The sequence below is a fragment of the Bos indicus genome, chromosome 16 (genome assembly GCF_029378745.1).
Source record: "Bos indicus isolate NIAB-ARS_2022 breed Sahiwal x Tharparkar chromosome 16, NIAB-ARS_B.indTharparkar_mat_pri_1.0, whole genome shotgun sequence".
NCBI lineage: Eukaryota > Metazoa > Chordata > Mammalia > Artiodactyla > Bovidae > Bos > Bos indicus.
The window spans coordinates 60,153,837-60,176,302 of NC_091775.1; the positions used below are offsets into that span (position 1 = coordinate 60,153,837).

General features: G+C 42.4%; 1 protein-coding gene across 6 annotated transcripts in view; it reads right to left on the reverse strand.

Moving 5' to 3' along the window:
• SEC16B (SEC16 homolog B, endoplasmic reticulum export factor) overlaps positions 1 to 22,466 on the reverse strand; it is a 65,666-nt gene that overhangs the window by 20,763 nt on the left and 22,437 nt on the right. For 5 of the 6 annotated variants that reach the window (XM_070768491.1, XM_070768493.1, XM_019976838.2 and 2 more), the window contains exons 3-12: positions 21,483 to 21,595; positions 20,128 to 20,248; positions 19,272 to 19,380; positions 17,693 to 17,837; positions 14,397 to 14,548; positions 13,937 to 13,998; positions 11,828 to 11,963; positions 10,841 to 11,071; positions 5,409 to 5,506; positions 2,972 to 3,053 (exon numbers count right to left, since the gene is read on the reverse strand). In XM_070768491.1, the coding sequence (XP_070624592.1) occupies positions 2,972 to 3,053; positions 5,409 to 5,506; positions 10,841 to 11,071; positions 11,828 to 11,963; positions 13,937 to 13,998; positions 14,397 to 14,548; positions 17,693 to 17,837; positions 19,272 to 19,380; positions 20,128 to 20,248; positions 21,483 to 21,595 (1,249 nt within the window). Of the gene's footprint in view, positions 1 to 2,971; positions 3,054 to 5,408; positions 5,507 to 10,840; positions 11,072 to 11,827; positions 11,964 to 13,936; positions 13,999 to 14,396; positions 14,549 to 17,692; positions 17,838 to 19,271; positions 19,381 to 20,127; positions 20,256 to 21,482; positions 21,596 to 22,466 lie in introns of those variants that run through there. The other variant, XM_019976839.2, reaches the window with a different exon arrangement.

Genomic DNA, 22,466 nt, shown 5'->3' on the forward strand with positions numbered 1-22,466 from the left:
TGACGGGATTACTGTTGACGATAAAATAAGATTGCACTTGGTTTGCACTTTATAAATTACATGTAGGTGTAAATACTCACACACACGGAAGCACAGCAGAGGAAAGGAGGTGATTTGCAGACCAGTCTGTCCTCCAATTTGTTACACAGAATGGACAGAACAGGAGATTGACAGTAATAGCTAAGATCTGAGGTCAAAACAATTCACAATTATTTGCTATTGTATTTGTAATTATCCCACAGAACAAAAGATGCTTTCTCCAGCTCCATTTTATAGATACTCTTTGTTTATCTGGGCAAAGCAGTGTGAATGAGAGGAATGATGATAATAAATCACAAAAATAATAGCAGTTCTCACTTATTGCACTCTGACCCTGGGCCGCAGCCTGTGCTAAGCATTTCTCCTATGAACAATCACATGCATTAAGTACTATTATTATCCCCATTTTAACGTGTGAGCCAGGCTCTTTCTGGCTGGAACTAAGGGAACCAGCAACAGAAAAGCTCTTGCTAAAAGAACAAAAACTTAGAAGCAATTCTTCTGTCTTCTCCCCAGGTGATTTGGGGGGTGGGGCGGGGGAGCAGAAATCACTGTAAAGCAGGTCTATGGAGGTGGGGAGAGAGAAAGAACACTTATTAACTAACTTCAATGGGCCAAGTATGGTCATTAATACATTCAGATATTCTCTCTCCTTTAATTTTTACAATAGCTCTGTTAGGCATCAAAATTCCCACAAAGATGAAAAGCTGAGACTCTGAGACTAAGTAACAAGACCCAGTTCACACAGCTAGACTCTGAGGAGCAGAGCCTAGGTTAAGCCTGTGACAGAAGCCCACATCTCTGCTTTCCAGTCTCCATGCTTCGTCCACTACACCTGTTATTCTAAGGACCAAAGTCTGGCCTTCTACTGGCTGCTGTGATGCTAGGGAACTCTCCAACACGGGGTCAAATACCACACTGTCATATCACTTCTGGCTCCTTGGTTTTCTCACCCCAAAGCAGGGATCATTTAGCAAACTCTACCAGTACACTGAGACCCAATGGACCATATGCTGATTACATCACTCCCTGCATTTAGCGTTTTGTGACATGGTAGGATTTCACTGCAGAGCACAGGCATTCGGCAGAACTGTGAGGTACATCCCATGTTCTAATATAGCCAGTTCGTTTGACAAAGGGGCATGAAAGTCAGTATTTCTCTTTTCTTTTCTTGAAATTGTCCACAAGCAATAAGAAGGACAAAAAAGCAAAAGTGTGAGTGTGTTTTCATTAAAACTTAATGTCAGCAAAAACCCAAGCCTCTAAATACAAGAAAAGGCTTCCAAAAGAGATTGAGCAGAGGTGGGTTCGGGAGGCAGAGAGAGAGAACACCAGAGACAGGGGATCCCACAGCCATCTCCACTGGCTGGGGAGAAGCAAAGATGCTCACAGAAAATACTAGGTTGTGTGGAAATGCCAGCTGGCCTGGAAGATGGCCCTGGCATCTCCCCAGCTCAAACCTCCTGTAAATAACTGGCCCAAGGAAGGCTTGAAGCCTGTGAAGGAACAAATACAGAATTTGTACAAATATACCATCAAGATAAAAGGAAGGAAGACGGTAGAGAGAACATTCACCAAAAAAAAAATGATACCACAAAACAAAGAATGGTCACCAAATATTTCATCATGAATGTAAGTAAAATAATGAAACAATTTATTTTATGAAGCAAAGGCCTAAAGCTAAGTTATAGGAGCAGAGGAAAGAGATGGTGGAGAACAGGAGGAGGCAAATGTAACCTGCAAAGCTCAGGAGAGAAGGGGCAGGAAAATCAAAGAAATAAAGACAAAAATGGAGGGGACTTCCCTGGTGGTTCAGTGGTTAAGAATCTGCCTTCCAATGCAGGGAATGTGGGTTCTATACCTGGTCAGGGAACCAAGATCCCACATGCCATGGGGCAAATAAGCCTAGACACCACAGTTGCTGAGCCTACGTGCTCTGGAGCCCACACACCATAACCAGAGAGAAGCCCCCATTCCCACAACAAAGAACCCAAGCACCACAACTAAGACCAAAAAAAATCAAATAAATAAATACATATATATTTTTTTAATGACAAAATTTCAAAGAGCATAGCAAGCAAGAGTCACTGATGAAAACATAGTAAGAGACACACAGGAGGGACACAGCAAAAAAGAAGAAAAGAAAGAATCATATATATATATATATATATATATTATTATTATATTTTATATATAGAGGGAGTTCCTGAAAAGAAAACCAATATAAGAGAACAAAACAAATACTGAAGGATATAATTCAAGAAATTTTTCCTGAACTGTAAGAGATGGATGCACATATTAAAAGAAGGTGCTCTATTCCCCCAAAAATCGACACAGATGGTCAATAAGATATATCTTACTAAAATTATTGGACTTCGAGGATAAGGAAGGAATGCCTTAGGACAAAAAGATCAAGTCTCTTATAATGGGAAAACTATCAAGGTGGCCTCAGGGTTCTCTTGAACCACATCTCACGCTGATGACCTGTAGAATCTAGAGTGTCCCTGTTTGAAGGGTCTCGTGCAGTGGTGGGGAAGAAAGGAAGCCTGGTTGTGGTAAGCGGGGAGAGCAGCCTCAGCTTCACTCACTATTCTCCACTCAGCAGGTAGCTGTGGATTTGTGGAAAGAGCAAGATCTTCGGAATCAGACAGACCTGTACCGATCTTGACTCCTCTGCCCCTAGCTCTGTGATCTTGGGTCATTTTACACTTTTGCATCTCAGTTTTCATGACTGCAAAACAGGGATAATAATTCCTACCTCCACACATTAAATGAAATAATATCCATCACAGGACTTAGCACAAGGCCAGGCACATGGGAGGGGATTAAGGGACAGTTATTTTATTTGTCATCTCTAAAGCCATCACTTCGTCGCTGAGCAGTCCCCACACACTAAACCCTTTGGATGCTGGGCTCCTGTTATGAAGGGTACCGTGGCTGCCTGTGGGATCCTTCCCGACATGAGCTGGAAGAGAGTCTGCAGTGGATCGTTGAGCGCCAGTGTGCTGGTGAAGCTGCAGAGAGAGGGGACCGACCATCAGTGGGGACCCAATCAAGAGCTCCTTTAACCCGTTGCCTTGCAGTGGCTTCTGCTGAAACTTGAGTTTCTCTCTGCTTTTTGGTTATGGCTCAGCTCCATCCCACTTTAGGACACCCATCCCACCACACACCCCAAACAGACCTTACCACCCGGGGAGACCTTCTGCACTTCAGCACTGACACCCTAACTCTTGAGCAAACCATTTTTATAGACCTTCATCCATCACGGAGATGAGCCACGCATAAGTCAATGAACCCTGAGAGCCCAACGGTAAACCTGAACCTCTTCTTTTCAGACCCCTCCTCCCCAGCCACCCTCGAGACCCACTGCCCCGAGGCAGTCCTCCTCCAGGCCTGGCCTACAGTTCTCAGTGCTGGTTTTGGGGGGCTTCTTGCTAACCCGGGTCTCTTGTGCCTTTGCTCACAAGTACTAAATAGTCATTTTCAGTAACTGAAGAGGCGTAGAGCAGGGCCCAGAAATGATCCTGCTGATGACAAACCGTGGGATCTGCTTAACAAGGATATAATAAGCTCTATGGCTGATTTGAGATTTAAGCATACTCAGTGAGAGAGAGATTTCACGATTCACTGGGCCCCATCAAACATCAATGGCCCAAGGTGGAAATCCGTAGCAGAGATGTACACTACAGCTCAGGGTTGTGGGATGCTCACTTCCAAAACCTAAAGGAGATTTATCCCTCAGAATGCTGTCTTTAAAAGCATCCTTCCTCCAGAGCTGGGAGTGCTTCTCCTCATAGAAGTTCAGTGCTCCTTACTATTCTGACCCATAGTGAACATAATGAAGAACACGGTGGTCACCATTTACTGGGAAGACTGAGGGTCGGAGTAATAAAGAGACTCAGCAGGGACCATGGTGAAGAATAGACTCCCAGGCAGTGGGATAGATGTGAGCCCCACAGACCCAACTTAAAGTGGGGGTGTCCATCTTCTTATCCAACTCTGCCCAGCAGGATTTATGGCAAACTTAAATATAAGATGGCTTCCCTGGTGGCTCAGATGGTAAAGAGCCTACCTGCAGTGCAGGAGACCCAGGTTCAGTCCTTGGGTTGGGAAGGTCCCCTGGAGAAGGAAATGGCAACCCACTCCAGTACTCTTGCCTGAAAAATCCCATGGACGGAGGAGCCTGGTAGGTTACGGTCCATGGGGTCACAAAGAGTCAGACACGACTGAGCAACTTCACTTCACTTAAATATAAGATAAAGCTTCCCTGGTGGCTCAGCAGTAAAGAATCTGCCTGCCAAATGCAAGAGACTCAGGTTCAATCCCTGCGTCGGAAGACCCCCTGAAGAAGGAAATGGCAACCCACTCCAGTATTCTTGCCTGAGAAAGACCATGGACAGAGGAGTCTGGCGGGCTACAGTCCACAGGGTTGCAAAGAGTCAGACATGACTAAGCAACTAAACGAGCTGAGAAGGTAGCTTCAAGGCTTTAACCAACACGGGAAGATAAATTTTGAGTTAACATCCTTCTCACTGTCTGACCCCAGCCTGCTCCTTATGGGAGGCCCCCACCCACCCCAATCCTGCCACACATCTGTCCCCAACCACCCGCAGATGCTAACTGCAGCCTGAAGGGCTGACCCCAGCACCCGCTACACCCACCACCTCCATTTGATCCTGGGTCTCCTTAACTGTTTCATCGCCCCTGTTCTAAACTCCTGGCTAGGTACTCACACCTCCATTCCCATCCCATTCTGGTTTGAGCCCTCTTCCCAGTGCCTCCTGGCACCCAGGTCCTGGTATGCCAGTGCAAACTATGACCGAGGGCATCTCTTCAGTCTTGACATCTCCCATTTGATGAAGTCTTCCGTATCTAATCTCCAGCCCGATAAACCCCTTTCTACCACAGCTCACAGTCCTGCTACTCTGTATCCCTCCCTACTTCCCAGCACCCACACCCCACTGCAGGACTAAGCAGTGAGTTACTACCTCTCAGTCCTAAGGCTCTGTCAGTCACCCTTAAGTGATCCACCCCCTCACTGATGGAACTCTCTAGAGTTCTAGGAACTTCTCTCTTCCAATGAGAGAAGGCTACTGCAATGCAGAATCCTGTTTAATCTTTGAAAGCTCTGACCCTGAGAAAATGTCAGTAAAATGTTTTGTTCAACTCAGCAGCTAAAAAGAATGTATCCGCGCCTAGGTTTTAAGGATCTGGAGAAGAGAAATACTACACCCGACTTAGAATTGGAAAGACGCTTGGAGGGTGGGGCTCTTCAGTGCGTCTTGTATTTCTCCCTACCCTCATCCCCACATTTGGAGGGGAGGTCTCTCCGCTCCATTGGGCTCTCCCTGTGCAAGTCCCCGACTCACCCACTCATGACCCAGCTGTGGGTCCTTGGGTCCATCTTGCTGGAGAGGAACAAAGCATGGCCCCACAAATGGTTCTTCATGGCCCACTCCAAGGCTTCCTGAGAACACAGACACCACCGTCAGTACCCTGCTCACCTTCCTCTAACACAACCAGCAACTGTGCTTGGGCGCCGCTGCCCCCTGAGCAGGTGGAGGCTAGGCTTCCAGGAAGACTCGCAGGGCCTCCCATGTGAATCTGAGAAAGAAGGAGTAGGGAACCAGCTTCAGCTGGCAGCTCTCTCCATTGTCCCTTTCTCCAACCTTCATGTTATCAGAACCTATTACATGATTTCATTAGCTCCCCACAAACATGGTTACCTTTATCTCTTGAGAAAATGTCACATGATACTTTCATGAGCCTAAGCACCAAGAATGAGAGGCATTTCACACCAAGGACTGCATCTCTAAAGATGAGTTGTAAGATGGTGTTCACAGGGCATAGTAGAGGAACTGTTTATTAACAACTGTGGCAGAGACACCTAGTTCCTCACCCAAATCCATGCTCTCCTTCCTGGGCCAAGAACTGGACTGTATTTCCCACCTCCCTGGCACTGAGGTGTGGCTGAGTTCTAGGTTATCAGATGGGAATGGAAGCAATGCATGCAGCCTCTGGGTCTGGCCCATAGAACTCCCCATGCTCGGTCCTCCGTGGCCTTTTCCCCATCTGGCTGGAATGCAGATGATACCCAGGAGCCTTAGAAACTCTATGTTGAAGATGGTAGAGCCTCATACAGCTGAGCCCTTGGGTTACTTATGGAGGAGGGCTGCCCCATCTTCTGTTCACCTGCCCAGTACTATCACATGAAGAGAAAAAGGCTGCTATTATGTTTAAGCCAGTATACATAGCCATTATTCTACCCCTCCTAACACCATAACTAACTACTTACTAAATATCAAGTGCTTATTAGTTAACTAGTCAACTTCATATGTCAAAGTAATCATGCCATTAATTTGGTGACATGGGTCAAAAGCTGCAAATTTAAAAACATACACATACATATATTTATCTCTTCATTTAATTTTCAAAACTATTTAGTAAGAGTTTAATTTATATGTGAGGTTGAATAGTAAAGAAGCCACCTGCCAATGCAGGAGACACAGGAGACGCCAGTTTGATCCCTGAGTCAGGAAGATCCCCTGGAGGATGAAATGGCAACCCACTCTAGTATTCTTGCCTGGAAAAATCCCATGGACAGGGGAGCCTGGTGGACTACTATAGTCCATGGAGTCACAAAAGAGTCAGATACAACCTTGTAACTGACCACGCAATTTCCTTACTGTCCCCAAAATAATTTGATTTTTGGACAGGAGATTACTAATGAGGTATTTCCACCTCCAAATGAAAATGTATTTGATTATCCCAACATCTCCCACATTATCATATTTGAAGAGAGAATAAATTTAAACAATCACAGTTAGGAAATTCAGCCTCAGTAGAAGTAAAAATGACATTAAGATTGCTCTTTTTGAAACAAGTTCCTACTGTATAGCACCAGGAACTATATTCAAAATCTTGTAATAAAACATAATAGAAAACAATATTTAAAAAATATTGTTTTAATATTTAAAAATATTTAAATTAAAATATTAAAAATTTAATTAAAATATTTAAATTTTTAATTTTTATTTTATTTTTAAACTTTACAATATTGTATTAGTTTTGCCAAATAAAATTTAAAAAGTGTATCTATATGTATAACTGCATCACTCTGCTGTACAACAAAAATTAACACAACATTATATATCAACTATACTTCAATTTGAAAAAAAAGAAACCCAGATGAAATCTTAAAAAAAAGAAGTTCTTTTTGGGGAAAAGAAGATAGATATTTTTGTACATTAAACTATTTCATAGTAGTATTTTTTAGGAGGATTTACTAAAGACTGGTAAGCTTTCTTATCTCTCCTTGCTATTCTTTGGAAGTCTGTATTCAGTTGGGTGTATCTTTCCCTTTCTCCTTTGCCTTTTGCTTCTCTTCTTTTCTAAGCTCTTTGTAAGGCCTCCTCAGACAACCATTTTGATTGGTGGGGAATACTACTTTAGTCAAAAATCTGCATCCCCAAAATATAATTTAAGAATAAGTGATGAATTGGAAACTTATATGGAGGCTATCAATCTTGCACAATGCCAGAATTAAGACCCTAGTCAAATGTTAATATAAGATTTTAAAAATATTGTGGAGTCCAGCTCCTCACAGATCTCTCTGAACTCCCACAGGGCTCTATCTACCCTTGCGACCTTTGGGTCATAGTATGACAGATGATGTGGTGGGTGGTTACAAGCCCAAGCTCAGGTACCAGGCTTCCTAAATCTAAACCTTGCTTTATTACTAACTTTCCTCATTTATAAATACGTAGAATAAGAATAGAACCTAAACTAGAGGGTTTCTATGAAGATAAATGAGATAATGCATATAAGCTGATGGGTGAGTATCTGGCACATAGAAAGTATTTTTCAAATATTTTCTTTTATTATTGTTGTTGTTATGGTCATTACTTATTCTTAAGAAAGAGATCATCACTGATTTATCTCTGTATCCCCTACTGGGTTTGATGCCTTAGAAGTGGCTGCTACATAAATGTTTATTGAGTAAGTGAATCACTGGTGAAATAGCTGCTGCTGCTGCTGCTATGTTGCTTCAGTCGTGTCCGACTCTATGCGACCCCGTAGATGGCAGCCCACCAGGCTCCCCAATCCCTGGGGTTCTCCAGGCAAGAAATAGCAGTGCCTACTATTTAGTGAATATATATATTAAATATATAATGACTATACACACACACATATATGCTACAAGTTGATCCCATTTTCACTGAGTATCATGTCCATCTCTCATTTAAAAGATAACATCACATACAAAGACACACACAATTAAAGATTTAAAGGTAAAGGTGAAGTCACAAAAGTATTTCAACTTCATTTTCATAAATTAATTTTGAAGCAGGAAAAGCCTTTCTATATATCACTCCAAAAAAGTTATTTCAGACAGAAAATCCTAAAAAAGTAAAGAGCTCCTACAAATCAATATATGGGTATCAAAGCTCCACAGAAAAATGTGGAAAATCTGTGACAAAAATATCCACAGATTAAAGGATATTCAGCTTCATTTATAATAAGAAAAATGCAAATAACTACTATATATTTTTTTCACCTCTCACACTGGCACATATCAAAAAGAAACACACTGGGTTGGTGAGAGTGGGGGGAAGCAGGCACTCTCTATATTGGTAGAGTAATCAGTACAACCTCTAAAAAGTCAGTTTGTAAGTATCTATCAAAATTACAAACCACATACCCTTTGATCCAAAGCTTCCACTTCTACAAACTTTCCTTACATATATTCTCTCCCCAGGGCAAAATGACAATGTTATTCATTGCAGCATTATTTGTAATTGCAAAAGACTAGAAATGATCTAAGTGTCAATCTACAGAAGTTCAATTGAATTGATTATAATTCACCTATATAAACCCATGTAGCTCTAAGTAATAATGAGGAAGGTATTTGTATATAAAAAGAAACAAGAGTCACCAAAATGTGGCCCGAAGACCCAATTCAGCCCACTGCTGTTTTGGTACAGCCTACAAGCTACGAAAAGTTTTTACACTTTTAAATGATTGAAAAAAGATCAAAAAAAAGAATAATGCTTCATTACACATGAAAGTGATATATTCAAATTTCTATGTCCATAAATAAAATTTTATTGAAACACAGCCACACCCATTTATTTTCAGATTATCCATGGCTGTTTTCACACAATAACAGCAGAACTAAGTAGCTGCTGCTGCTGCTGCTGCTGCTAAGTCGCTTCAGTCGTGTCCGACTCTGTTCGACCCCATAGACGGCAGCCCACTAGGCTCCTCTGTCCCTGAGCAAAGCCTAAAATATTTACTGTCTGTTCCTTTACGGAAAAAAAATTTACCAATGCCAATATTGAGTGTTTCCTATAAGATTTTGTTAAATGACAAAAGGAAGGTGAAGACATGATATGTAATATGCTATGAGGGCAAAGAGGGAGGAAATAATTATATTTGGAGGAAATACCTCCATATATTTCAGAGAGGAAAAATCTTGTGGTTGGGAGGGAGCAAGGAACAGCATCATTTCTCCTGTTATATTCCTTTTATCTTTTGATTTTTAATTGATTCGAATTGATTTCAACCATTTATGCAAATATTTAAGTTTACTGAAATGCAACTCAATCCAGTATTCTTGCCTGGGAAATCCCATGGACAGAGGAGCCTGGTGGGCTACAGTCCATGGAGGGGAGCAAAGAGTCGGACACAACTGAGTGACTTTCACTTCACTTCACTTCAGACTTTTGTAAAATGTGAGCTCAACTTCAAAATTAGGGTATAAAATAATAGGGACATGTGTGAGGTGATGTATATGTTAATAACTCAGTGAGGGGAATCCTTTCACACCATGTATCAAGTCACATTGTACACTTTATCTTGCCATTTCATTTGTCAAATATACTTCTATTTAAAATTTAATAAATAACATAAAAATGTCAAAGTCTAACTTACATATCAAAAAATACGGAAGACATCACTTCATCAGTGGAATTAAAGTATTCAGTATTGAAATGCATATTTTAGATATAGTTGATGGAGGTATCATTTGTAAACAAACTTCCTGGAAACTAATTTAGTGTATGTGTGAAGAGCCTTTTAAAAGTACATACTCTTTAACCTAGTAGTTCCACTTCTAGGAATCTATCTTAAAAAATAATAAAAAGGTCATCCAAAGATTTATATAACAAGATTTTTGAATTGCATAATTATGGTGGTGGTGGTTCAGTGGATAAGTCACATCTGGCTCTTGCAGCCCCATGGACTGTAGCCCACCAGGCTCCTCTGTCCATGGGATTTTCCAGGCAAGAATACTAGAGTGGGTTGCCATTTCCTTCTTCGGAGGATCTTCCCCACCCAGGGGTGTAACCCTGGTCTCCTGCATTGCAGGTGGATTCTTTACCCACTGAGTTACCAGAGAATGGCAAAAGTGTACATGGCCTATACAGTCAACAGCAGTGAATTGTGCATAAAACATGATACATTCATATAATGGAATATAATCTAGTTTTTAGTGGCACAGTTTAATGCCATGAGAGGGTTTCACCATATAATCTTAAGGGAAAAAAAGAAAAAAACTTGTATATGTAATTTAATTTAACTTTTAATATTGATACATATGCATAGAAAATACTAGAAGTACATATACCAAAATTTTAACAGGTATTATCTTTTAATGGTAGGACTTTGGATGTTTTTTTTTTCCTTTGTACCTTTCTGAACTTACTGTTATAAAATAAGTATATGTCACTCATATCATTGGGGAGGGGTGAGCTATAGGGCTGCCCGGACTATTTTAAGCAGGAGTGGGCGCGGTACTTGCCTTCTTCCTTCCATAGTAGAGCAGCTTAGTGAATTTCTCCACGATCTGCGCAGGCGTCTCCACGCTGGGAGGAATCTCCCCGGTGAGCAGGTCCCGGGTCCCAGAGCTCAGCACTGGCCAGTCCTCATCCGTCAGGTTGATGAGATTGGCGACAGGCGGCTGCCGCTTGTACTTCTCCAGCTTCTTGCAGTCCTGCATCAGCAGCTCGGCGATGTCAGACCCCACCATGGACTGCAAAGCAAAGAGAATCCCATTCCCATTCGTCGCCATGCTGGTACCCCAGACTGCAGAAGGCGGGGCACCAGAGCGCCCGTCCACTTCAGGAGGAGACCCACATGTAAACACAAGACAGTCCCTTTTGCATTGTGGTAGTTGAAACTCCACCTTCATTCTCATGGCTATTTTCTGCCTTTCAGGAGCCACAAAGGTGACCAGAAATATGCACACTCTCATAGGTGTATTATCTGCTTGGTGCGGTAACCCAAGAACTGAGCAATAACCAGAGGCTAGTGGAGAAGGCAATGGCACCCCACTCCAGTACTCTTGCCTGGAAAATCCCATGGGCAGAGGAGCCTGGTAGGCTGCAGTCCATGGGGTCGCTAAGAGTCGGACACGACTGAGCGACTTCACTTTCACTTTTCACTTTCATGCATTGGAGAAGGAAATGGCAACCCACTCCAGTGTTCTTGCCTGGAGAATCCCAGGGAAGGGGGAGCCTGGTGGGCTGCCATCTATGGGGTCGCACATAGTCGGACACGACTGAAGCGACTTAGCAGCAGCAGCAGCAGCAGTGGAGAAGAGCAGGGAAAAGTTATAGCATTTGCACTCTGGCATTGACCTCAGCAGTTTCTTTTCTTGAGGCCATTTGTTGCTTCTTTAATGCTACCTTTTATAATTATGCCCCAAGACGAATCTTCTCTCTCCCAGGAAAATTTAAATTTCAGTCCAGCCTGCACCTGCCCATCCTCCGGCCGCGGTGATACTGACCCCATTCTGCCGACAAAGGAGAACCAACAGCTGCCAGAGTAGAGCCGAGTCTCTGCTCCCCGGTGTCTCAGATTTGTGGCTCTGTGCTGCTTTCTGCTGGCAAAACGTCATGATGTCCACCTTGTGCACATCTTCCCTAGGGAGAGATTTCAAGGAGCAAAGAGTGAGGGACAGATTCCTCCCCCAGGCAGGACCACAAGCCCCTCCTACAGCGTGAGGGCGGTGCCTGGGCTGGGACTGAGATGGTAGTAGAAACAGGACAACCCAGGATGGGGACAGTGAGTCTGTAGTTACAGGGCAGTTGTTTCCATATAGAACAGGAAGGGACCTCAGAGATTCTCTCATCCACGGTCTCTATTTTGCAGAGGAAGAAACTGAGGCCCAGAGACCTGAAATGACTATTTGGGTGGCAGGTTCGAGCACAGACTTTGAGATCAGACAACCCTGGATTTAAATCCAGCCTTCGTGTCCAACTCTTTGTGACCCCGTGGACTTTAGCCTACCAGGCTCCTCCATCCATGGGATTCTCCAGGTAAGAATACTGGAGTGGGTTGCCATTTCCTTCTCCAAGGGATCTTCCTGACCCAGGGATTGAACCTAGGTCTCCCACGTTGCAGGCAGATGCTTTAACCTCTGAGCCACCAGGGAAGCTCCCTTCTAAACTTCTCAGCCTACACAAGTTGCTTATCTCCTCTGAGACTCTGCTCTTTCTGATAAAACAGGGGTGATTAAAATGTCTACCTCCAGGGCTTCCCTGGTGGTACAGTGGATAAGAATCTACCTGCGGATACAAGAGACACAGGTTCAGTCCCTGGTCTGGTAAGATTCCACATGCTGTGGAGCAACTAACCTTGGCTCTGCAGCTACTGAGCCTGTGCCCACAACTACTGAAGCCTGCATGCCTGGAGCCTGTGCCCACAACTACTGAAGCCTGCATGCCTAGAGCCTGTGCCCACAACTACTGAAGCCTGCGTGCCTGGAGCCTGTGCCCACAACAAGAGAAGCCACCGCAGTGAGAAGCCAGTGCCCTGCAACAAGGAGTAGCCCCCGCTTGCCACAGCTAGAGAAAGCCCGTGTGGAGCAACGAAGACCTAGTGCAGCTAAAATAAACAAACAAAATAAAATTTCTTTAAAAGTCTACCTCTAACTCAGTGTCTTATAATAACCTATAATGGAGAAGAATGTGAAAGGGAACAGATTTATATATAACTGAATCACTTCGCTGTACCCATGAATCTAACACAGCATTGTAAATCAACTATACTTCTATTAAAACACTGTTTTAAAGTCTACCTTATACAAAAAGGAATTAGCTAATTGTGTAGCATATATAAAGTGCTCCATAAACAGGAATTATTATTTGCTTGAGATTATTTAATGAAGTCAGTCAAATAGGGATCAGTACCCTAGGTGTCCAAACACCCAACTCGGTACTCTAGGCCACATTGCTACACCTGTGTGTAAAAATGGAGACAATTCATTTTTACTTGAAGGAACTGTCAAAATACCCCAGGGATTTTCTTAGAGGGGGAAGCTTCAGGATAAGGACACATCTGTATAGTTGTGATGATATTTAAAGGGCTTCAGAATGCATTATCTCACCTCTGACACCAGCCTGAACTCTTCTCTCCACAACAAAGAACATCCTCAGTATTTATCAGAAACATGACTAGGAATGTAAAAGCAGTTCTAGCTCAATCCTGCAGAGGGCAGACTTGCACACTGTCTAGGAACTCATGCTGACTGAGTTATACATCCCTCCAGAAAAATGTTTTCCATATGAGCAACTTGCCTATGATTTCCGAGGCTGTGCCCCAATTTTCTACCAGTTTAAGTATTATTAAGTACCCAGAACATTAAAACCTCCTACCACATAGCCTTTGTAAAATAGAACTGATTTCAGATTTTTAAACCTTTTTCTGTCTTTCAACACTCAAATTGCTTGTCAAAATGACTCAAGCCACATCTGGCTCCAACTTGTAGCACAGAGATTCCATTCCAATGGGGACAGATATTTTCTTTCAAGAAAGCCAAGCCCAAATCCCCAAAATGCAGGAAGATTTTATAGGTTTCAAAAGCCCTTATTTGGCAACTTTTATGGCGATTTACCTGATCAGTGGTCCTGAGAAAGTCCTCATCTCTTCTTGTTCCTCAGAATCATTCAGAATAACCTGGAACAAAAAACTCAAGTTTGGTCTTCAAGATTATGTGCCCCCAGTGCCCCACTCCTCAGGTGAGTCCAGTATCAGAACCCAGAGCTGGTCCTAGGGTGTGGCTCAATGCCTCATGGAGAAAGAAGAAAGACAAAAATGAGCTCTCTAGTTGCTGGATATGAGCCAACAGTATCACAGGTAAAACATCAGTCTAGCATTACTTCTTTCAGAGAAGAGCCCCACACATTCCTTCACACACACACACACACACACACACACACACACACACACCCCAATCCACAGGGTACATGGCTCAGGCCCCTCCAAGAGCACTCTATTCCTGGAGATGCCAGGGCTCAGGCAAGGGAAGCAGGGAGTAATGTGCTGACATTCAGGGGACACAGAATCTTGTTTACCTCCATGCTGTGCAGTTCAACAAGGGCTGTCTGTCCATCACTGGGAGAGCTGGGACTCACACACACCAGCTGACCTCCTGGCCCAAAACTCACAGGCATGTGAGGGACATAGAACTTCATGGGTTCCTTGGGACCAGCTGCTGAGATGTCCTCTGACCAACCAATACAGGTGGACACTGTTAGCATTACAACCACTGCTTTGCTTTATGTAAGAAATATTCCACAGACATATTTCTTCGCAAATTTCAACTGGGACCAAGATAAGGTTCTGGGTGGGTTACATAATTAGAAGAAATACATGCTCCAAGTCAGATTTAGGCCTTTAAGAATATGTCAGACTATAATGCCAAATCCAACAACATATTACAAGGATTATATACCATGATCAAGTGGGATTTATCCCAGGGATGCAAGGATTCTTCAGTATATGCAAATCAATCAATGTGATGTACCATATTAACAAATTAAAGAATAAAAACCATACAACCATCTCAATAGATGCAGAAAAAACTTTTGACAAAATTCAACACCCATTTATGATAAAAAAAAATTCTCAAGAAAGTGGGCATAGAGGGAACCTACTTCAACATAATAAAGGCCATACCTGACAAACCCACAGCAAATATCATTCTCAATGATGAAAAACTGAAAGCATTTCCTCTAAGATCAGGAACAAGACTAGGATGCCTGCAGTCATCACTATCATTCAACGTAGTTTTAGAAATCCTAGCCATGGCAAAAAGAGAAGGAAAAGAAATAAAAGGAATCCAAATTGGAAAAGAAGTAAAAATATCCTGTTTGCAAATGACATGATACTAAACATAGACAATCCTAAAGAGGCCACCAGAAAACTACTGGTGCTAATCAATGAATTTGCTAAAGTTGCAGTATACAAAATTAATGCACAGAAATCTCTTGCATTCCTGTATGATAACAATGGAAGATCAGAAAGAGAAATTAAGGAAACAATTCTATTTACCATTGCAACAAAAAGAATAAATACCTAGGGATAAACCTTCCTAAAGAGGCAAAAGACTTGTACTCAGAAAACTATAAGATACTGACGAAAGATTTCAAAGACAACACAAAGAGATAGACAGATATACCATGTTCTTGGGCTGGAAGAATCAATACTGTGAAAATGACTGTACTACCCAAAGCAATCTACAGATTCAATGCAATCCCTATCAAATAACCAATGCCATTTTTTACAGAATTAGAACAGAAGATTTTATAATTTGTGTGGAAGCACAAAAGACCCTGAATAGCCAAAACAGTCTTGAGAAAGAAAAGCAGAGTTGGAAGAACCAGGCTTCCTAACTTTAGACTATACTACAAAGCTACAGTAATAAGACAGCATGGTACTGGCACAAACACAGAAATATAGATCAATGGAATGGGATAAAAAAATCCAGCGATAAACCCACACACCTACGGTTACCCAATATTTGATAATGGAAAAAAGATAACATCTTCAACAGTGATGCTGGGAAAACTGAACAACCCATGTAAAAGAATGAAATTAGAACACTCCCTAACACTATATACACAAAAATAAACAGAAAATGGGTTAAAGACCTAAATGTAAGGCTGACACTATAAAACTCTTAGATGAAAACAGGCAGAACACTCTGATGTAAATCACAGCAAGATCTTTTGACCCATCTCCTAGAATAATGAAAATAAAAACAAAAGTAAACAAGTGGGACCTAATTAAACTTAAAAGTTTTTGCACAGCAAAGGAAACCATAAACAAGACCAAAAAAAAAAAATAAATAACAGAATGGGAGAAAATATTTGCAAATGAAGCAACACACAAGGGACTAATCTCCAAAATATATAAACAGCTCATGTAGCTCAATATCAACATAACAAACAATCCAATCAAAAAAATGAACAAAAGACCTAAATAGACATTTCTCCAAAGAAAACATACAGGTGGCCAAGAGGCACATGAAAAATGCTCAACATCACTAATTACTAGAAAAATGCAAATCAAAACTTCAATGAGATATCACCTCACACTGGTCTGAATGGCCATCATCAAAAAACCTACAAACAAAAAATGCTGGAGAGAGTGTGGAGAAATGGGAACCCTCTTATAATGTTTGTAGGAAAGTGGATTGGTTCAGTCACTATGGAGAACAGTGTAGAGGTTCCTTAAAAAACTAAAAACAGAACTACCATATGACCCAGCAGTCCCACTCATGGGCATATACCTGGAGAAAACCATAATTCCAAAAGATACATGCACCCTGAAATTTATTGCAGCACTATTTACAATAGCCCAGACATGGAAGCAACCTAAATGTTCATTGACAGAGGAATGGATAAAGAAGATATGGCACATATACACAATGGAATATTACTCAGCCATAAAAAGGAACAAAATTGTGCCATTTGCAGAGATGTGGATGGACCTAGAGACTTTCTTGCAGAGTGAAACAAGTCAGAAAGAGAAAAAGAAACATCATATATGAAGGCATGTATGTAGAATCTAGAAAAATGGTACAGATGAACCTATTTGCAAAGCAGAAAGAGAGACACATAGTATGGACACCAAGAGGGGAAAGGAGCATGGGATAAATCGATAGATTGGGATTTACATCTATACACTATCAGGTATAAAATAGAAAACTAAGAGAAACAACTGTATAGCACAGGAAACTCAACTCAGTGCTCTACGGTGACCTAAATGGGAAAGAAATCCAAAAAAGAGGGGATATATGTATACATATGACTGGTTCACTTTGCTGTACAGCGGAAAATAACAACATTGTAAATCAACTATACTCCAATAAAAAATTAATTTTAAAAAGAAAAAAGAATAATATAATGCAAGTAATTGATGGTTTAGTCCAAATGATAATGTACCAGGGCTAGACTCTCATAAGGGTGACAGGTTGGGGACTGGCTCTCATAGCCCCAGTACTCAGGGCAAATCTCCTACATCCAGACCTTCGTGGCCTGCCTTGACTTTCCCAAACTGACTCTGGTCTTTACTTTCTTCCCTTGTTACCTACAGTACCTCCGAGGGCCTCCTCTCCCAACCTGATGATGACCATGGGCCGCGTTCCTTCCCAAAAATCAGCTATGATGCATTCTTCAGTACCAAAGAAAAGATGGGGAATGGAGCCAAAGCTGGCCACTCTGCCCAGGGGACCTACATATGCAAATGAGGCAGACAAGGGATCTACTCTTGGAAATACCAGGTAAAGTTGACCTTCCAAGAAATGTGCCACCCAGCCCTCTTCTCATCAGACTCAGCCAACTCCTTTAATCACGTCAGTACCCACCAGCCTGAACTGGGCTCCAAACGGCTGAAGTCATGGGGTCACAGAGCTCGGAAGCATCTGCCATGTACTGACTGAGCTCGTAGCTGCTGGAGGTGAGACCAGACTCATGCTGCCAGAGAAGGTTGGACTCCTCCATCAGTGATAGCTGGAAGTTAAAAACAACAAGAACACATGGGAAGAATCAGAGGCACTTTCAGAGACACAGTCCTCCGAAGTGTTTCTTTAAAGCAACAAAATTCAAACTTTCAAATAAATCTAATGAATGTGGACATATTGAAAGGAAAAGAAGGGATCATTCAACTGACAATTCTCGCTAAAGGATTCATTTTGGCTGTGGGTAGAGTGCAGGTCCTGGAGTCAGGGGACTTTAATTCAAATTCCAGCTTTGTTAATACCAGGCTCTGTGACCTTGAACAAGTGACGTAGACTCTCTAAGCTCAGTACCTTCATTTATAATGTAGATAATCATACCTATCCTATATAGTTCAAGTACTTACCTCTTGCATTCACTCGCCAACTGTTTAATGAGCACTTACTATGCTCCAGGTGCAATGCTTTCCCTAAGGATACAGGTACAAAAGGACTTCCCTGGTGGTTCAGGGGCTAAGACTCTGTGCTCCCAATACAGGGGGCCCAGGTTCAATCCCTGGTCAGGGAATTAGATCCCACATGATGCAGCTGAAATTTTGCACACCACAACTAAAAGATTCCACATGCTGCAACTAAAAAAAAATCCTGCGTGTTGCAGTGAAGATGCATGCGCAACCAAGACCCAGTACAGCCAAATAAATAATTTTTTTTTTTTAAGAAATTCACAGAATTTATATTCTGGGAGGATTGTAAAACAGATACAAACAACGGATACAAAAGCTCTTTGTCCACACTGTAAAGTACTATACTCATATATGACTGCTGTTATTGCGTTGTTGTTACTGTTAGTCCTAATAGGTGCCCGGCCCTGTTAAGTATTAGGTGTACAGAAGAAACTGTTCCCCCAAATCATACAAACCTAATCAGGGATAGAAGATTAATACAAGACTGTCAAAAATTAAGACCTTGTCTCTTGTAACTTTTCCATACATCTAAAGTTATTCCAAAATTGAAAGTTTAAAATATTCAAGAGCTCCATTTCATAGCCCAACTGGTACACCCAGTAAGATTTCAGAAGAGAGAAATGGAAGAGTCAAGAAAAGTTTAAAATTCTGCTTTTCATACCCAAATTAAAAGATGCTAGCAACTTCCCACTTCCTGAGTAAACCAAATTGCTAGTCCACCAGGGTACCGGTAACACTTCTTTTCTTTCCCACCTTGGAGTGACTTGGGTGATATTTCCTGACAGCTAACTTGGCAAAAAAAAAATGCAAAAGGGCTCAATAAGGGCCCCAGACCCAGAAGACTGAAACAGGAATCAGGGAAAGGAGGACATGGGCATGGAGGCTATGCCAAGAGGGGAGGAATGGTACCCCTTAGACTGCTGGCACTAGGGACCCCCGTCCCCAGGGCCCTGCCCTGCCACTGCTGATGATGTCAGCTGTGATGCACTGTCACAGGCCACCCGCCCTGTGTCACTTCAGGTTACCTTGTTTTTCTGTGCCCCAGTTAGCGGACTCTCCATGAACAGGTCCTCGGGCCTCTCCTGTCCAGAGTTAGAAGCAGGACTGTCTTTATAAGGATTCCGACTCTTAGATCTGCAGCAAGATGACAGGAGCATGTGAGAGGGGATCCAGGGCAGGCCAGCAGGCTGAGCTGCTCTGTACCGGAGGCTGCTCTGCCGCAAAGTGTGGGCAGGTGTCGGGTTGGCCCATGTGCCACAGGGAAAAGCCTGGTCCTCTCTTGTGCTGCCACAGTCTATTAAACCAGAAAAACAGGAACGTCCGGGGTTCATAGCACAGTTACTAGAAGTGGCCCCCAAACTCTGCAGAGAAGGCTGGATCTCTGTGGCCTGACATCCCAGAATGACTTAAATCAGAGCAGGCGGATTGGTGAGTTTCTGGCAGGGGAAAGGCCTAAGGGTACCAGACAGGTACATGTACAAAATGCTCTTCCTTGCTCTTCTCATCCCAGGGGAGAGACCGTTCTTAGGGCACAGGACTGGGCAGAGGAGAAGTACCCCATCCCCAGGCAGGATGCAATTGTAAGAACTTATGCAAGGCCACATCTGTTCCAAGGCCAACACAGAATTAATGCCCTCCTTCAAGATGGACCTCAAGTAACCTCACAGGTTTGGGGACTTAGGCAGGTTTGGGAAACTGCCACTCAGAATAAAGAACCCCTCCTTCCAGGGTCCATGTGAACAGCTGGCTCAGGCCAGCCTGAGCTCCAGCCTTGTGGCCAGAACAAAAGCAGACGGGCTTCTAAAGATGAGGGACCAGTACCAGATGACATCAAGTTTGCCAAACGTAGTCTGTAGAACCAGCCTCTCCTTGCATACTTACTGGAACTGGGTCTCCCTATTTGTTCCAAATGGACTATTCTGGTTTTCATGTTGATGATCATTGAGGTACTTTTGATCTCGATGATCTTCCTGCCAGATATAAGGACTCCCTTGCCTTGGCACTGCACCCTCAGAGAAAACAAAACGAAGACAGGTCACTTCCTATTCCTAAAAGTTCGGAGATTCTAGCAAGTTGTGAAGCTAGGTTACTGGAGCATGGCAGGTATAAAGACATACAGTCATCCTTCTGTATGCTTTAGGGGATTGGTTTCAGGACCTGAGAATGTTAAAGTCTTTTATATATTAATAAAATGGTATAATATTTGCATAGAATGTATGCACATCCTCCATAAACTTCAAATCATCTCTAGATGACTTCTAAAACTAATAATACCATGTAAATGCTATGCAAATAGTTGTAAATACAACATAGGTGCTGTGTAAATAGTTGCCAACAAGCAACAAATTCAAGTTTTAAGTTTTGGAATTTTCTTTTTTTCAAATATTTTCAATGATCAGTTGGAGGCAGACCGGCAAATTTGGAGGGCTGACTGTATTTGTCAAATTGAATAAAGTTGGTAAGTGAAAGCCAACAAGTCTGTAAGATGAATCTCAGTCTTCTCTGAACCAATCAGCATGACTGTATAGGATAGTACAACAGTGGGGATCGTGTGTGTGTGTGTGTGTGTGTGTGTGTTTTCAGCACTGAAACAGATTTTTCTCTTTACTAGTAGGTCAGAAGCTGCCATTAACACATACCTAAATCCTTACTGTTGGTATAGGGTATAAATTCCTTTTTGTGCAAATCTGCCACTCTGTGATGGTCAGGCTCATTACAGCCCAGCCACGCACTTGATGACTCCACTGTTAAGAACTGACTTCACTGTTACTTGATCAGGGAGAGACTATAATCTTGGTTATAATGAGGAGTAGAAAAAAAATGGATGAAGTACAAACTATCCATAACACTAATAACATAAAAATAGTTTCAGTACCATCAACTACACCTACATGTACAAAGAGAAATGACTCTTTTCTATCTCTTCTCAAGACGTCTAGCAGCAGTGTGTTTGCTGTGGCCTCATCTGATCAAGTGGAGAAGGAAATGGCAACCCACTCCAGTGTTCTTGCCTGGAGAATCCCAGGGATGGGCGAGTCTGGTGGGCTGCTGTCTATGGGGTCACACAGAGTCGGACACAACTGAAGCTACTTAGCAGCAGCAGCAGCAGCATCTGACCAAGAAAGAAGCAGGTGGGGGTGGAGGCCTAGGATGAGGCTCTGAGCATGGCCCTTTTGGCCTCTGCCCTGTCAGACCAGTGGTACCATCCCAAAGGCTTCTTGGAGATTATTCCATACCTCTTTCTTCCTGAAGCTGCTGTGGGTGTCCATGGTAGTAATAACTTCCATAAGCATATTCTTCCCTTAGGGCTGGAGAGTAATAGCTCTGATAGAGATCCTCAATGCTCCACCTAAAGAATCACAAAAAAGGCCACTCATTCAAGGATAAGCATAGCAAAAGAAAAACCAATGGAGAGCAACGTTCCTGGTGGTCTGGTGCTAAGACTTCACGATCCTAATGCGGGGAACCTGGGTTTGATCCGGGTCAGTGACCTAGATCGCACATGCTCCAACCAGAGATTCCACACACCGCAACGAAGACCAAATATCCTAAGTGCCACAACTAAGACCCGGCACAGCCAAATAAATAAACGATTTTTTAAAAAAAGAAAAACAATGAAGGACTTGACAGACAAAACAACTCCAGAGGACAAAACTGAGATACCCGTCTAGAATCTGCTCTAAAGCTATGGTTCATCCTACAACCGAAAATCTAGAATCGGAGCAGGAATAGAATCATTGTGTCAGAACAAGGCTGCAATTTTTACAGTAAAACCACAGCTGAGTGTCTCTTCTCCTTCCTCATGATCCCTCTTACTCCTCAAATACACACATCCAACAACATGAAATATTATCTAAGAAAACCCTGCCCTGATATCACCTTAGGAACCCCCTTCCCAAGATAACTGTGTAAAGTACCCAATATACCACTGGAATTCCCATGCATATTGTAGATGGAAATGAGATGGAAAAGTCAAACTGGACCATCTTAAATCTGCTTGCTGTTATTGCCTCTACCCTTAACAGACCTTCCTTCAAGAATTCAACACTATTTTTATCAATCAATAATTCTTTACTATTTCATAGGGACAGAATTCTTTACAATAACTGTCATAATTTCAACCTTAAACCTAGAAGCAGGAAAATATCATCCCACCTGAAAAAGCTAAAGTGAAAAATAGATGGCTTGCAACATTGCATAAAACATGAAGGCCAAAAGTA